Source organism: Lepidochelys olivacea (genome assembly GCF_965140295.1).
Source record: "Lepidochelys olivacea isolate rLepOli2 genome assembly, chromosome: 2".
NCBI lineage: Eukaryota > Metazoa > Chordata > Testudines > Cheloniidae > Lepidochelys > Lepidochelys olivacea.
The window spans coordinates 234,397,599-234,414,092 of record NC_140412.1 but is presented as its reverse complement, the minus strand read 5'-3'; the positions used below and the strand labels follow the sequence as shown (position 1 = coordinate 234,414,092).

General features: G+C 44.3%; 1 protein-coding gene across 1 annotated transcript in view; it reads right to left on the bottom strand.

Annotated features, from left to right (window-relative positions):
• SPAG6 (sperm associated antigen 6) overlaps nt 1-3,156 on the bottom strand; it is a 40,476-nt gene extending 37,320 nt beyond the window's left edge. The window contains exons 1-2 of the mRNA XM_084620287.1: nt 2,889-3,156; nt 2,648-2,743 (exon numbers count right to left, since the gene is read on the bottom strand). Coding sequence (XP_084476413.1) covers nt 2,648-2,743; nt 2,889-2,913 — 121 coding nt within the window. The 5' untranslated portion in view covers nt 2,914-3,156. The remainder of the gene's footprint in view (nt 1-2,647; nt 2,744-2,888) is intronic.
• Nucleotides 3,157-16,494: the final 13,338 nt, after the last annotated feature.

The following is a 16,494-nucleotide window of genomic DNA, read 5'->3' as shown; positions in this document are numbered from 1 at the left end:
AGACCCGGACTCACCCCCCGCCCCACCATCACCCTGACCCCCGCTCCCTCCTCCATCCTCCCATCCAGTCCCGCATCACCCCTGGCCCCCCTGTCTCCGTACCCACCTCCCCATCCAGGGTTTAATTTGTCCCCCAACTTGCCGAGGATGAGTAAGTCTGCTGTGCAAAGTGATATTAACAAATATACAAATATCACTTTCACAATAGTAGACTTACTGGCTATCAAGTCTAAAAAAAAAAATCAACCAAAAAAAGCAAAACATGCAAAGCACCTTATTTGTGTTTCTATTCTATTTAGGTCCAGTAAAGAATAGGGACAACTGTACATTATTTTTATTATTGAGTGTGCAAAAAAAGCCTACATAAATAAATTACAATGATTTGGACATTTATACGTGCATATTTATTTGTTTTTCCTAAAATTAATTAAGTATTTTAAGAAAAATTGTCATAGCAGCCACAAGCAAGAGCTGATAGCTGCTCTCTGAGGCCACCAAAAAATTTGTTGTGAGAACCCCTGAGCTAGTCTACTATTTGACCTCAGGACATTGAAGTGAAATGCTAGTTAGTGCATTAAACCCATTTCCTATTTTTTAAAATTAGTTATTGTTCATCTAAACCATATCATTGTTTTCATTTTACTTAAGTTCAAAAAAGCTGTTTTGATATTTTCTTTTTCTAATTGTTAGTTAGTTGTAGAGACATTGCACTTCTTCCTTCCAGTTTGTAAAGTGATCAGAATTTCAACTAGCCAAATAGCTTTACACTAAGTTAATCAATCACAAGTGTTTTAAAATAACAAAGTAGAGTATAACTGTGCTTGGAGGTTAGGGGTGTTTTGTTTGGTTGGTGGGTTTGATCTGGTTGATTAGTTGGGATTTTTTGTTCACTCTCTGAAAACAATAACTTTCTTTAGTCATTTTTTTAAATAGCAAATATAAGGCCTGATCCTGACTTGAATAGTTTGCAGAACTGTTTCCAAAAGAAATACAATTTGTTAAAATATTCGGCCTGATCCCAAATCCCTTAATCATGAGTAATTCATACTCAAGCAAACTGTCCTGTTTCAGAAATGAGGACAAATTGCATCAGTAAGGACACCAAGATCATGTTGTGTGGAAGACAAAATCAAGAGGTATACACAGTCATATAATACTATAAAAGGCTTACTTAATGGGTGTTCCCTTCATGGATCATTTGCACAGTCAAGCCCAACCTTTCTTTAACAAGAACTTAGGTATAGTGATATGGTTTGGTTCAAAATTTATTAATCGAGTTGTACATGTTTTCTTTGTTTCTATCGCATTTCAGGAAAACTACTGGTTTAACAGACTTGGAAAACAAGTATTTAATACAAAATGCTTACAGTATTCTAATTAGTTTATCAATACCATAAAATAAGTTGTCAGGTTGTACTGTTCATCAGTTCACATGCCTTACTATTCTTATTTTGGTTTATTAAATTCCAGAATAGCAATAAGTCTGAATTTCTGGGTGGTTGAAGAACACATCAGAGGCTGAAAGCATTCAACAATTTATAAACAACTAGCACAATATATACCTGCTTACCGTTTGAGTAGGATTTTGCTTTACAATATCACAGCTAGCCTCATTTAAAAGTCCATTTATTAATGATTCCTCATGCTTCCAAATACAATTTTATTTATAAAATAAAAAAGTTCATTTATACTGCCAAATTTTCCTTTAAATACAAATAAATTGGAATTTGTAGGGGATCATATCATAGGTATCCATAGTCTTAAAAAAATTAGAAATAAAATTGCAGTCAAGCAAGACAATATGTGTGTGCAATCCAAGAGTATAGTTAAACTTCCAAATTTCACCCAAGAAGATACAACAGACAGGGTGCCCAAATATGATTGCAATGAGCACTATACAGTACCTACATGTTGATTAGTTGGAAACCTAAGCAACAGGTAAAACAAAAACAAAACAAAAAGTCTTGAGCTGTCTCCAGAAGAATTCCACAGATATATGCTGAATATTTAAAAATTACAGATATTTTATTTTCTCAGTCAGCACACTGTGCCTAAAAAACTTTTAGCTTTTGTGAACTTAACAGGAACCATTTATATTTTAAAGTATTCCTGTAAAGCTGCAAAGTTTTTCTCTTCACCTCTGTCAATGAGATCAATATTTCTACTCCAACATTGTCAGACACCGTTATAATGGCAAAGTAAAATGCTAACCTCCTACCATTCCTTTCCGATCTACCATCAATAGTTTAAACACACAAGTTAGATAGTAGCACTCTGTAAACCCTAGCATTTGTTCCTTAAATGTAACACCTGCGCTCTTCATAAAACTTCATAAAAACCTTCATAAAACTGCAGTAGGGGAGGGAGGGAAGTAAAAACGGTTAACTAGCGACTCGTTCCTGGGTGGGGGAGTCTGAGCCTCCTCCCTTTCTCTCGTTTCCTGGCATAGCGATCGGGAATCATGCAGCCACACCGCTTGGGGTTCCTTTGCTGGGGGCATATCAGTTCGATAAGCAAATGCAGACCGGCCTTAAGGCGCAAACAGCCGAAGTGCAGACTGGTTCGAGTCACCCCCGGCACGCGCTGCGGGCGGGAGCCTGCCCGGGGGGCTGAGGCCCCGATCGGCGGAAGAAAGGAAGCGCGTTACCTGCATTCTGGAGAGTCTCGATGTTCTGTGACCTGGTAGCCAGTTCAGCGACCGTTTGAACAAACTGAGTCCGGGCTTTTTGATACTGCTCGAAAACTGCAAGTGGCAGAGGGGGGACGGAGTTAGCATGAACAACGAGGAGCCCTTGTGGCGCCTTAGAGATCCCGAGCCGGGCCAGTCCCTCCCGCCCCGCACACGGCCAGGGCCAGGGGCTCGCTGCGCCGGCCCCCCAAATAAATACCTTGTAAGACCTGCCTCTGGCTCATGGCTCCGGGCGGCGGTGAAGCTCCCGAGCCAATGAACGGGGCTGAAGGGGCCCCTGGCGCTCTCGACTTGGGCTGCGGGCGCGGGGCGCGAACCCCCTGACGCTGCCGGCGGGGCCGAGGAGCAGGGCCGCGCCGCAGTGTGTACCTTCTCCTAGGTAACCAAACGGAAGCCGGGCGCCGGCGGGGGGAGGAGGGGGCGGGAGCCGCCTCCGCCGGATTGTGACATCAGGCGGCTGACCCCGCAGCCCAGCGCGCGGAGCTGCTCCCCTCGCGACACGTCGCGCACGCGGGCGGGGCCATGGGCGCAGAGCGTGCGGGTGTTTGGCTGCTCAAACCTGCCACGCAGATCCGTGGGGGGCGGTTAGCGGGGAAAGCGCAATGAACCTGCTGGCTGCGGGGTCTGTTAGCAGCGATAGACGGTAGAGACACTGCGCTGGGCATAAAGTTAAACAAGTGTGTAAATGCAGGATCCGGCTGTCCTAGCGGACATATTACATATCCAGCATAAAATGTATGGCATGTCTTTATACTATATATAGTGACATAGACACCATATCATGGGTTTTATCACATCCTTATAGCTTTCATTTATTTATTTGCCTTTTTTTTTCCCTAGAAGAAAAGCTGTCTCCCCATTACCTGTTTGCCTTTGTGTGTTTTGTGGAACACAAACACATTAATTAACATAAAATGGCCATAATGAGTCAGCTCAATGGTCCACCTAGCCCAGTATACTGTGTCTTGACAGTGGCCCGACCCAAATGCTTCAGAGCAAGTGAACGGAACAGGGAAATTAACCCAGTGATCCATCCCCAGTCCTCTGGTTCCAGCTTCTAGCAGTCAGAGGTTTAGGGACACCCAGAGCATGGGGTTGTGTCCCTGACCATCTTGGCTAATAGCCACTGATGGGTCTACCCTTCATGAGCCTATTTAACTTTATTTTGAATCTTTATACTTTTAGCCTTCACAACATCCCCAGGCAAGAGTTCCACGGGTTGGCTGTGTCTTGTGTGGAAAAAGTACTTTATTGTTTGTTTTAAACCTGCTGCCTATTAATTTCATTGGGTGCCCCCTGATACTTGTGTTATATGAAGGGATAAAGAACACTTCCCTATTCACTTTCTCCTCACCAGTCATGATTTTATAGACCTCTATCATCTCTCGCTCAGTTGTCTCTTTTCTAAAATGAACTGTCCCAGTCTTTTTAATCTCTCCTCACATGGAGCTGTTCCATACCCCTAATTATTTTTGTTGCCCTTCCTTGTACCTTTTCCAATTCTTATATATCTTTTTTGAGATTGGGAAACCAGAATTGCCTGCAATATTCAAAGTGTGGTCATACCATGGATTTCTATAGTGACATTATGATATTTTCTGTCTTATTATTTATCCCTTTCCTAATGGTACCAAATTCTGTTAGTTTTTTTGACTGCTCCTGCACTTTGAGAAGATGTTTTCAGAGAACTATCCATGATGACTCCAAGATCTCTTTCTTGAGTGTTAACAGCTAATTTAGACCCCTCCATTTTGTATGCATAGTTGGGATTATGCTTTCCAATGTGCATTACTTTGCATTCATCAACACTGAATTTCACCTGCCATTTTCTTGCCCAGGCACTCAGTTTTTGTGAGATCTCTTTATACCTCTTTGCAGTCAGCTTTGGGCTTAACTAACCTATCTTGAGTAATTTTGTATGGCCTGCAAACTTTTCCACTTCACTGTTTACTCCCTTTCCCAGATCACTTATGAATATGTTGAACAGCACAGGTCCCAGTACAGATCCTTGGGGGACCTCACTATTTACCTCCCTTTACTATGAAAACTGACCATTTTTTAATTCCTTCCCTTTGTTTCCTATCATTTAATCAGTTATTGATCAGTGAGAGGACCTTCTTCTTATCCCATGACTGCCTACTTTGCTTAAGAACCTTTGGTGAGGGATCTTGTCAGAGTCTTTCTGAAAGTCCAAGTGCACTATATCCACTGGATCAGACTTGTCCACATGTTTGTTGACACCCTCAAAGGATTCTAAGATTGGTGAGGCATGATTTCCCTTTACAAAAGCCATGTGACTCTTCCCCAATAAATCATGTTCATCTAGGTGTCTGATAATTCTGTTCTTTACAATAGTTTCAACCAGTTTACCTGGTACAGGCTTATTGGCCTTTAATTACCAGGACACCTTTTAAAAAGTTGGTGTCACATTATAGTTATCCACCAGTCATCTGGTACAGAGGCTGATTTAAGATAAATTACATACCACAGTTAGTATTTCTGCAATTTCATATTTGAGTTCCTTCAGAACTCCTGGGTGACTACTGTCTGATCCTAGTGACTTATTACTGTTTATCAGTTTGTTCCAAAACCTCCGCTAACAACACCTCAATCTGGGACAATTCCTCAGATTTGTCACCTAAAATTTGCTGTGTATATATATATAATGTGTGATATATAAAATCACTTGTATTTCACCTATATATTTAAGTGGCAAGATTTAGGTTTTATATATATATATTCAGAGAGAGAGAGAGAGAGAGAGAGTCATTTTTAGTCAATGTAGTATATGTATGATAATACAGACATTTCTGTCTTCTATACATACACACGGGGTCTGATTTTAAGAGGTGCTTAAGACCCTCAGCTTCATTTGAAATTCACTGTGTTCACGACCTATAAGGAAAATATCTCCACCACTGTTTCTCCTTGTGCTAGGCTCCAGAGAAGAAAGATTTCATAAAGTTATGAGATTTTAAATGCTTCAGTGAAAGCCACAGCAAAATCCTTCCTCCCCCGAGGGAAAGCCTTTAAATGCTGCTTTAAAATGAATCTTAAATGAAGGGATCTCTCACCCCCTCAACAGAGTGAGATTTAGCAGGTCTACTTTTGTGTTTTAATTTAAAACCCTGTTTGCTTTCATTACTTCTGGGTTTTCTCTCCACTTTATTAATTGGAGGGCATGAAAAAGTAATGTGTTTAGTGAAAATCAATATCTCACAAGAACTCAAATGGCATTTTAACAAAGCCCAGCTGGGTCTCCTGCAACTGTTTAAGGTCTTCACAAAAAAGATTTCAGCTTCGGAAATAATTTTCCTTTGCCCCTCCTTTCTCTGTAACTGGATTAAAGAATTAATCCAGTTTGAAAACATTTATTTTTTTAAAAAGGAAATCGGCAGCCTCTGCGTTTGCACGCTGCTCTCTACCAAGCAGCCGGGAGTTAAAGCCATAGCCCCAAGCCGGAGAAGAGAAAGTCCCCTTGGACAAGCAGGGAGGAATGGAACCGAGCTGTTCGAGGCGCCAGGCGGGCGCAGCTACGCACCCCCACGCACCGCCTCCCCCAGAGTTCAAGGCTCCCTGGAGCCCTGGGAAATCGGGGGAGTTTGGGGAGGACCGAAAGGCGGGGGCGGCTCTGCCGTAAGCAGCGTATAGACCTGGCTCTTGTTGCTCACAAGAGCTGCACCCCAAGAGACCGCTCCCGCGGGCGTTCCCTGGAGACTCTCCCCAGCCTAAGGTCTGTCGCTCTGGGCTCTCTCGGGGACTTCCGCGGCACTGCGCGCATCAGCAAGCACAGCACTACGTGGGGGTAGTGAATGGTTTCAGGCTCGGCCCCTCCTCGTTTCACTTCGCCGCCCGAGCAAAGTCTGTATTACGAGGAGCATCCGAGTCGGAGGTGATTCCGTATGGAGACAAAGAAACTGCCCGGCGGCGCCTACTAAATCCTTAGCTCCGCTGCAAGCTTGGCCCCTGGCGACACGCACAGGGGGTGACTTCGGCACGCCGGCGCTGCTCTCTTCTGCCGAGGACTCTGCTGCCGGCAGCGATCCAGCGCGTACGCGGCGGCTGCGGCTAGTTTTGGTGACCTCGCTAATCCCACATTTGGGATTGGCAGGCGACCTGCTGCCAACCACTTGGCTGGCAAAGCAGCCGCTGCTCCACTGAGTGTCTTGTATAGAAAATAAATCTCCATCGTGGCGACTCTTGGCTGACTGCTCAGCAAGGAACAACTTGGGGTGGCTTCCAACTGCTGCTGCTAAGCCGCTGGGGAAACGCCTTTTCTGTTTGTTGGGAAAGCTGGGGGCGGGGGGGGGGTGTTTATCGTTATAGACCCGCTTGTTGTGTGTGTCACCCACAGGCAGCCGCTGGCGGAGGGGGGAAGCAGGGGGGTTTTTGTGTGTGTGTGCACCCCGAGGGCTACTTGTACTTCCAACAGACCCGTTTAGTCATAACTCTCGCCCTTTACCGGCGCCGGGAGTCCCCCGCCCTGTGCTCTCGGGCACGTCACTGGAAACATACTGTACTTGCTCCATTTGCGCAGGCTAAGAAGCTCCGGCCAGCCGTCAGGGGCGGGGGAAGGAGCCGGAGCCTCTCCCCGCCACCGAGCACTTTCAGTCCACCTGAGGGTGCGCAGCGGCACGCGAGTTTGGGTCTGCGCGCAGCCGGCAGGCCGGGCCTCCTCCCAGGCTCCGGCGGGGCGCGACCAGATCGGCTCCCCCAGCCTCCCCGCAGGCAGGATCGGAGCGTGAGCAGCCGCCTCGGAGCACAGCCGACAGGCGCTCACCGCGCGGCTTGCTCCGGAGCCGTTTTTCCCTCCCCTTGTCGCCAGATCGATGAGATAGAGCCCTTCGCCGTCAGGCCACTGCGCGGGCACTTTGTTCTGTTTCCTTTACAAGAATTGTACTGAGATTAAAATCCCCCCAATCCCCGCAGCAGCGCGCAGCTGGTTGATGAGACTGGGGCAAGTGTCGACGCTGAGCCGGCAAGGGGACTGCGCCACGCATCGCGCATGTGCAGCCGAGAAATAAATTTTGTTTTTTTGATTCGCTTCCTATGACGATGCAATGTGTGTACACACCATGTAGCTGTCTGGGCACACGCACAAGTACACACGTACACAGACTTGAGGGCTGATGTCTTAATTAATAAAGAATAATTGATTGTAATTTCGAATAAAAGCTATTGCCTTTTTCAGGAGCTAATTAAGTAATGGGGGTTCCCACGTGGCTTCTGCCATTCAAAAATGAGGTTATGAGAAAATTCCATTTCTTCCCCTCTAAAAGAGCGGGAGTTATTTACTGCATATGTCTGGAGAAAGTTCATTCCAAGCATGAGGCTATCAGTGTGGGAGCTGAATGCGGTGCATAGAGTTGTCTCTCTGATAGCTTTTGGTAATTTCTAATGCGGTATCCAGGACTAAAACCAGTAAGAAAGGTTGTATTTGTTGGTGACAATGCAGTAATGTACAGATGCCAGTGGGATGTAAGCAAGGAGCATACCTGATGAAGGCAGAAACTTGTTGTCTTTGTGTTTTACAACATTCATATTTTGTCAAAAAAGACTCCCGATATTAAATTATTAGATAACCTGGTCACTGCATTGGACTCTTAGGGTATTAAAACTCCAGTACTAGAAGGATAAGGTGTTTGTGAATTAGTAGTAGTTCCACACCAAGTATCATAATTACTTTACAAATTTGGAGTCTGACTTTATAATTGATCTCTCAGAACTAAGATTATATTTATAAATAAATATAACCCCGGAGGTCATCATTATAGCATCTAAAGTAAACAGTATGATTGAAATGTAAAATTAAGATTGACAGTCTTTTAATATACCTAGGTTGCACATAGTGCTCCAGATTCCTTTGATGGTGACTCGAAATAAGTTGAATATTTGTGAACAAAACTTCTTACTTATATAGTATTCAATCCAAATATTGGCCAAGTTACTCTAAGTCCGATGTATTTCAAATTCTAATGGATAGTATAAAGTCATATAGCTCAAAATGTCAAACAAAATGTCATCATGATTTTGGAAACTGTTGTTTGTTTGTTTGTTTTGTTGTTATTCTTTAAGGCTTTAAATGTGACAAGTCCGATGAAAAATATCACTCATGACACGAACGTGTTATCTGATAAGTAATAAGAAAGGTCTGTAAATACCTTGCAGTTGAAAGAAGTTATTCTTTCAGCCTTATTTAAAAGTTTAGCCAAGTTTACCCAGGTTTTAAGAAAGTTATATTATGTTAATAAATAATCCGTGAAATCTGTTCAGTTGAAAATAAAATGGACTGAAACTAACAGCATTATCCACCACAATCAACTAAGTGTTTCGATGAATATTTAGTGCAAAAACTTCTACTTTTAAAAAAAAAACTGGCGGTCTGTTTCGCTCTAAAAAATAAATAGGACTCATCAAATCAGACTGTCAAAGAGGTCACTTGCAACAGAAAATATTTTGGGAAATTGTCACCATGTGTATTTGACAAAGGCAACAGCTGTTAAACACATTTCCGTCATTCTAATTTCGGGTTCTTACGTTAAATTACAAAAATAAACAAACACTAATGATTTATGGTCAACGTTTTTTAAAGAAGTAGAAGTGTTCATTACAGATATAATTGATTTGGCTGGATAAACAAGTCATGTGTTCATAGATATTAAGAAGCCAAAATTATAATAATAAACATATCTAAATATTCCTGCTCTGTTTCATTCCTGTACGTTGTGATGATCTACTTACATAGATAGTAATAAACTACGAAAAATCGTATAGAAACTCAGTCTGCAGAGACATCATTGATTCTTGCAAAAGTGCTCAAGACAGAAAGTCATTTATGGAAATGACGTGGTTGTCAGACCTAATTGCATGGCTTATGAGTGCTTATAATGGAAAACCTGTAGCCTTAGGCATGTTAAAGCATGATGCATTACTGGTTTCCAGTTTAAAATAAAACAAGAAACCCAAGCATTATTCAAGTGAATCGCGCTAATTCACATTAATATGGATGGTCTTTCATCGTGTCCCTTGATTCATTAGAAGATGCAGTTCTTGTGAGAAAATGAGATAATACTCACTTCAACTCAGTGCACAGCACAGCTGTTGTTGGCCTGTGATTTTTTGAAACACTGAAGAAAAGAACTTTTCACATGCTTTACTTTCTTCCTTGTGTCAGTGAGGATGAATTGCAACAGGTTGTTCAGTTCCCTGTATATCAGGTAAGTATTTCTTATATCCTCTTATCGCTTACATTGTGTTTGTCATTACATTGTGAGAAGTTTGGGGGTAACTTTTTTTTCACGGAAGGAGTCTAAAATCATCACACATATATGGATCATTTAAATGGCATAATTGCTTTGGGCTATATAGGTAATTATATATTCACAAAGAATGAGAAATATATCAAGACTGCTTGAAATCGAGTTACATTTAGTTGGTAGGTTTATGGATTATATTGTCCTGGATTTGTATTACCACCTAAATGCAACAGTCTTAACGACTCCTGTTTTCGACTTCAAGCCAACCCGTTAGGTGCTTTCAGTGTCTGAGAAAGATTTAAAAGTTGATGGTAGAACTTGCAGCTCCTAAATCACATTTTCTATGTTCCTTAGAATTATGTAAAGTTACAATAATGTAGCAGAATTCCTGCTACTCATTAGTCTTGTGTAGTATTTATTTGCTTGCATTATACTTACAACTTATCTTGGCAACCAGGCTTGTTTAAGCTTATTAGTAACTGCTTTGAGTGCACAGATAGGTCCGCAAAATGACTTTTTAGTTGCAGAGTGTTGCCATCACTTAGCCGGTGTGAGGCTTTGGTGGAAAGGGTGATGCAGAGCGCTCACTGGATTTCCTCTGTGGCTTAGAAGGTTAACGCTGTTAACTTCAACTGATAACTTTTCCGCAGCGAAGTGAATTATGATTGATATTTATGGGGTCCGGAAAACTAAATGCTTTCTTAGCGAAGAATATATTGGTCTTGGGGATCCCTCATGGCATAGTGTTTCCTATATTAAAATGTAGTCAACGAGTGATTTTACTTCATTAATTAACTTTAACATTGGCTTGGCCCCCGAGTTAATTTTACAGAGAAGTAGTACAATTAGAGAAGTACAATTAGAACAATATAATATTCCATTTTCCCCCTAAATGTTGAGCTATACCTAAAAGGAATAACTTTGTGGGTCCTCTTCTCAGATTTTTGTCGATAATTTTAATTTACAAAATCTTTTAAAATACACATATTTTAAAAACGTTTTATTGACCGATGCCAGAAACCTAAAGAAATTGCAGACACGTTAGAAATGAGTCATTCCTTTCTCATGACTTGAAAAGGCAACATTGGCATTTTAACAGAAATTTGTAAATGATGTTGAATCATGTACATTTCCTTTGTGGAAGTTAGTACCCGGTCACAGTACTAATTCAGAGAAAGGATAAGAATAACGACGTAACGCAATAAATATAACTAAACTAAAAGAAAGGTAGAACAATACAGGTCAGTTTACATAAATGAAACCAGCAAATATAACCTCATAGTCCGGAATACTTTATTCAGACAGAGGCAGCCACGTGGGTATAGTTACATCACTGGCTTCCTGTAGAACCTTCAGAGCTTGGGCAGACACAGAGAAGAAGAAGATGTTGTGTTCCAAAAACTGAAAGAAGCCTTAAATGACTTTGAGGATCTGAAACCAATTAGGTCTTTTTTGTGTGTCTATTAATACGTGTGAGTGTGTATTTTGAGTTGCGGCTGAAGACTGTTCATGTCTCTCTAGCCAGAGACACAGAACATGCCCAGAGAGAGCTGAGATCTATCCGCACGTTGGTAATGTAGAACAATGCTCTCAGACAATGCGAGGTAAACGGAGTCTGTGCTAATAAGGCGCAGAGGTTGGTACGCCAATATTGAAATCTTGACCGCGAAGATCAGCTTTGTGTGTTACCTAGCGAACACACAAAAACACACACACGTGATTCCTTCAACTGCTGCGCGTAAGGGTGGGGGAAATAGATGCCGCGCCGGCAGGATACGATACCCCGGTCTGCGGGAGAAAAAGGAGGTGTAACAAGAGGCACCAGCAGCAGAGCTGGCTGGAAATTGCTGTCGTGTGGTTGCTATTAGCAACAAATCAGCTGAACAGCTTGCGAGCTCTAAGCACCTAGCAGGGAGGTGGCAAGGAAAGCGCCGGGAAAAGAGAGGCCACGGCTTGTTGGGCTCATTGGAGTCACCTAGAGAGCACAGAGAAGGGGACTCTGCCTTGGAACCCCGCGAGGAAGCTGCCAAGGGAAGGGAGGAAGGTACTCCAACTACAGGCCCCGTGTGCCTGGGTGCACACACCTCCAAGAAAGGAAAAAGCCAGTCCATTCAAAGAGAGACAAGATGGCAGATCCTAGCGGGTACCCTATATACACCCCCATCCCAGCATACGTGGATTGCATACGGTCCTGCATGGGAGCTGTGCTCACAGTCAACGCAAAGGAGATACGATTTCAGTGCTTACAATGTGAGGTTATCTACCCGCCCCTCCCTGCACAGAGGGCAAAGTTATATACACCCCACTCCGAGGATAAAGAGTGAAGTTATATACACCCCTTTTTCCCCATGTCAGGAGGGTGAGCTGTTACACACCCCTCTCCCAGCAGGGAAGGTGGGTTGCATACATGCCTCTCCATTTGTAGAGGGTGAATTATACACACCTTTCAGAGCACAGAGTGGGAGGTTATCTATCCCCCTTCCAGCCCCTGTAGGGGATGGCATACTTAATCCTGTTAGGATCAGGTTATAGACACCTTTTTCCCTACTTGATGATTATTACATGCAGCCCTCTTCATACTCGTTTGTCATCGCATTTCCCTGTCCTTCCAACAACATCTGTCCACTCTCCCTTCTCCCACACACTCAGGGTGACCCACTGAGAAAATGCAACTCTGTATTTCTGCGCAGGGCAACCCAGGCCCCAAGGCTCAGCCACAAACTGGGTCATAGAATCATAGAATATCAAGGTTGGAAAGGACTTCAGGAGGTCATCTAGTCCAACCCCCTCCTCAAAGCAGGTCCAATCCCCAATTTTTGCCCCAGATCCGTAAATGGCCCCCTCAAGGATTGAACTCACAAGCCTGGGTTTAGCAGGCCAATGCTCAAACCACCGAGATGTCCCTCCCCCGCCTCTCCTGGGAATATCCCAAACTGCCACCTATGTGCACTCAAAACCCCTAATGACTTAATTTGAGCACGAGCTGCGGCCTCACAAACATCCCTTGCTAGAAAGCAGACGTCCTCCTCACCCAGTCGCATGCACAGTCCAAAAACAGCAGAAATAATGTTCCCACCATAATTATTTTATTTTAAGAAAGAATACGTCTGAGCCCGGGGGGTTATTTTATGTTTTCTTGCTGAGTCTACACAAGAGTCAGAAATTGCATTACAAAGGTTTCACAAGGCGCCCTGAAGACATTTTTCTCTGATCATTCGAACATCTCCACCTGAAAGCAAGTCCTACGATCTGTCTGTCTCTGAGGCCTCCACTGCATCAGCAGCTTCAGAGATTGTGTATTCTCTTTTCTAGTCGATCAAAAAGTGCCTGGGTAGAGAAGGTTCCTGGCGATCATTTTCACGGAATCAGAATTGAAGAGTTAAAAATGTCAGTGCTGAGGGAAATGTCAATGATCGTTACTCTCAGCAAAGGTCAGAACAATACAGAAAGAGCATTTCCGACTAATCTGGGATTTGAGTCAGTCTGTAATTTCACCACTGTCGCTGGGAACAGCACCAGAGGAAACTTCTTAGGGGGTAGTTTTTTTTTCTTGTGTTATTAGCTGTGCGATTTTAAATGCTTCTGTATCATAAAGGAGATTTCATTGAGTTTCTGTGTGAGAAATAGTCCCTACAGGGGAAGCCACACTGAAGTGGAAAATGTAAATAGCATGAGGTGGTCAGAGGGGGAAAGAATTTGCATTTTTTTTTACAGCGATCAGAAATACAGCCCTTTGTCTCTGTATCTGAGGTGCGATATTCAGTAACGTGCCATTAAAATACAAGCACCAAATGGCATCTACAGTCACCTTCGTTTATTCGGGAGGAGGCCTGGATTTCTTCAAATGGCCCTTGCCTTACCTTTGGTCTGCTGGAGCTTTGTTTCCTATTTTTGCCGCTAGATGCAGGCAGCATTTGGAGGGACCTCGCTGGAAGCCAGATATTTCGGGTTAGAAGCAAGTCCCATGGGGAGCTGAGAGTGCTGGAGCTGCAGGGTTGCTCTAAACCAGCCAATGGGCATTGCCGTCACCCCCTCCCATTCCCGTTGTGGTCAGGAGTTCACTTTCCCTCAAAACTGGATCCACTTTACGGCTCCCAGTAGCATCGTAAGGAAACACGTGGGGGGCGGGGGGAGGAGACTCCGTGATTCACAGACTCTGGGACTTGCGTGTTAGTGGGTCACGGCTTCTCAAGGGACATTCTCCCTTATTAAACAGATCCGTGCGCTCTGGTTATTAAATAAGCCTGTCGGTCTGACTGTGACTTGGTTGCATTGCACTCCTGTCCCGCGGGGCTTGGAGTTATGTGTGTATGTGGACGACGATCGGTGCCTGAGGGATTCGTGTCCTCCACACAGTGTCACCCCAGGAGAACAGGAGAGGAGCAGCTTTTTCTTCTTTCCCTTCTCCAGCAATGCCCAGAGAAATGTGGGGTTAATGGATCTGCAGAGCCTTGTTTGGAAAGAATGCGCAGGGACCTGCGGCTGGGAATGGTTCTCGTTCTGGAAATGGTTATAGCTGGCCAAAATTGTTTAGTTGCTAACGGTGGCCGCTGGTAAGCATTGCTGGTATGGCAAATATCGCTGCTTTGGCAATGGCTGTTCATTTGCCCAGGATCGCTACTGCAACGGGTGCTTGCTTTGGGTACCGTTACCGGGGAGAAGGATGGCACCTGGCAATGGTTGATTATTTGTTAAGGGGTGAATTTGGCTGTGGCTGCTGGTTGGGCAAAAGGTTACCCCGGGCAGTAGTTGCTACGTGGCGACCGCTCATGATCGCCACTGGCAATAATGATTTTCAAGCTACTTGTAAACAACGGTGGGGGCTTTTCTCTTGCTTTCGTTTTCCCGTTAGCTCTCCGGCTTGCGATGGCTGTGCAAGGAGCATGTGTCTTCCTGGGGCCTGGCGGCTGATCAGAAGAAACGTCCGTGCTCCCCGCAGCGTCTGCGCTTCCCGATTGCTCCGTCGCTCTCTGCCTTGTGCGCGGCCTGAAAATTCCCATTTGAATTTGGCGGTAGAGAAGTGGGAAGTTCACCCGGCGAGCGGAGCTGCGCAGGCGCAAGATGGCCTCTTCCCCCAGTGTGAGCCGCCGCGGCAAGGAGCCTTGTACGCTTCAGTGGAGGCATTGAGCAAAGCCGCAGCGCACGGAGTGGGTGGGGGGAATTTGCAGATGCCACATATTTTCTTTGACGCTCACTGCTCCAAATGAAGAAGCCATGGGGGTTATTTTCCCATAACCGCCCGTTAATGCGGGAAAATAATACCTCCCAGTAAGCGCGGGGCTCCTTTTCGTCCCCCTCTGCCCCCCGCCCCGAAAGCACAAAACAATTCATTTTCGGCGCTTAACACCGCTAGTTTCGCTTCCTCCAAATTCGAGAAGGAAAGTGTGTGCCAGCCACCGCATGGAGCTACGGGCATCAGTTTCAGTGCGATGTGCTGGTGAGAGAGAGAGAGAGAGAGAGAGAGAAGTAAGAAAGGCGCCTGGTGCATGGCTCCTATTAACATCTGTAGCGAGGCGCACAGGAACTGAAAGGGGGACGTCGTATCCCTAATTCGGTATCCAGGCTCAAGCACCAAAATCGCCTCCGTAGCTCTCTTCACGGTTTCGAGACATTTGCATGCTGCAGCCCAGCTTCAAAGCGACAGCACAGAATGCAAGTTTTCTTTCTTCTCTTCGAGAAACGAGCCCCAGTTGTATTCGTGGGTCCTCTTTTTTAGCCACGCGTTTGACATTTTTAAATGCGTACAATTAATCGGTGCATTAAATAAATATAGGCATTCAAATCCAGTAAGCACTGAGATGAGACTCTGGAAGGTGTTAGGGTTTGATCTTTTGTCTTTCTGTGAATCTTCTGTTTGGTTGCAGAAGAGGGAAGGCAAGAAGCAAATCTGGAAAACCACGATATCAGAATTTGAATTCATACGGCACTAGACCAGCTGTCCCGTTGGGGTTTCCTGACATGGTAACGATTTTAAGATCGGAACACTGAATGTCTTCAGCCCCTTATATACGCCTGTACATAATTGTAAAGGCATTCCTTGTGTAGGACCTATTAAGAAAAGGCGAAGAAAAAGAAACTGTCTATACTAAAATAAAGGAAATCCGTTTCAAGTACCCAGGGTAGAAGCAAGGACATTAAAAATTAACAGCGGAAACAGGAAACACTTATCTACGTAAACATTGTCTCAGAATTTGTCAAGATCAAAATTAGGAGGGCAGAAGGTGCTTGCACGGAGGAAAACTATCAGAGTCCTGCCCCAGGTAACTCACGGTGTAGGTTGCCTTTGCTTGTCTCTGTCTAGCTAGAAAGCGGGAGCCCGTTGTATATGTGCATCTAGAAGCACCCGATCTTTGTGAATCTGTTTGGTGGTAAAGGTCGGAACTGCAAGAGCTCACTTGTGATGTTTTGAAAGGTAATAAGCAGCTACATATGACGAGAGGATACACACAATAGATTCAGGCTGGGGGTCAATATGAAGAGTCGCTTGCAAGTCATAGAGCTGTAAAAAACTAGAGTGTTCACGCTTCCCCCCCAGTATTAATCCGCGAG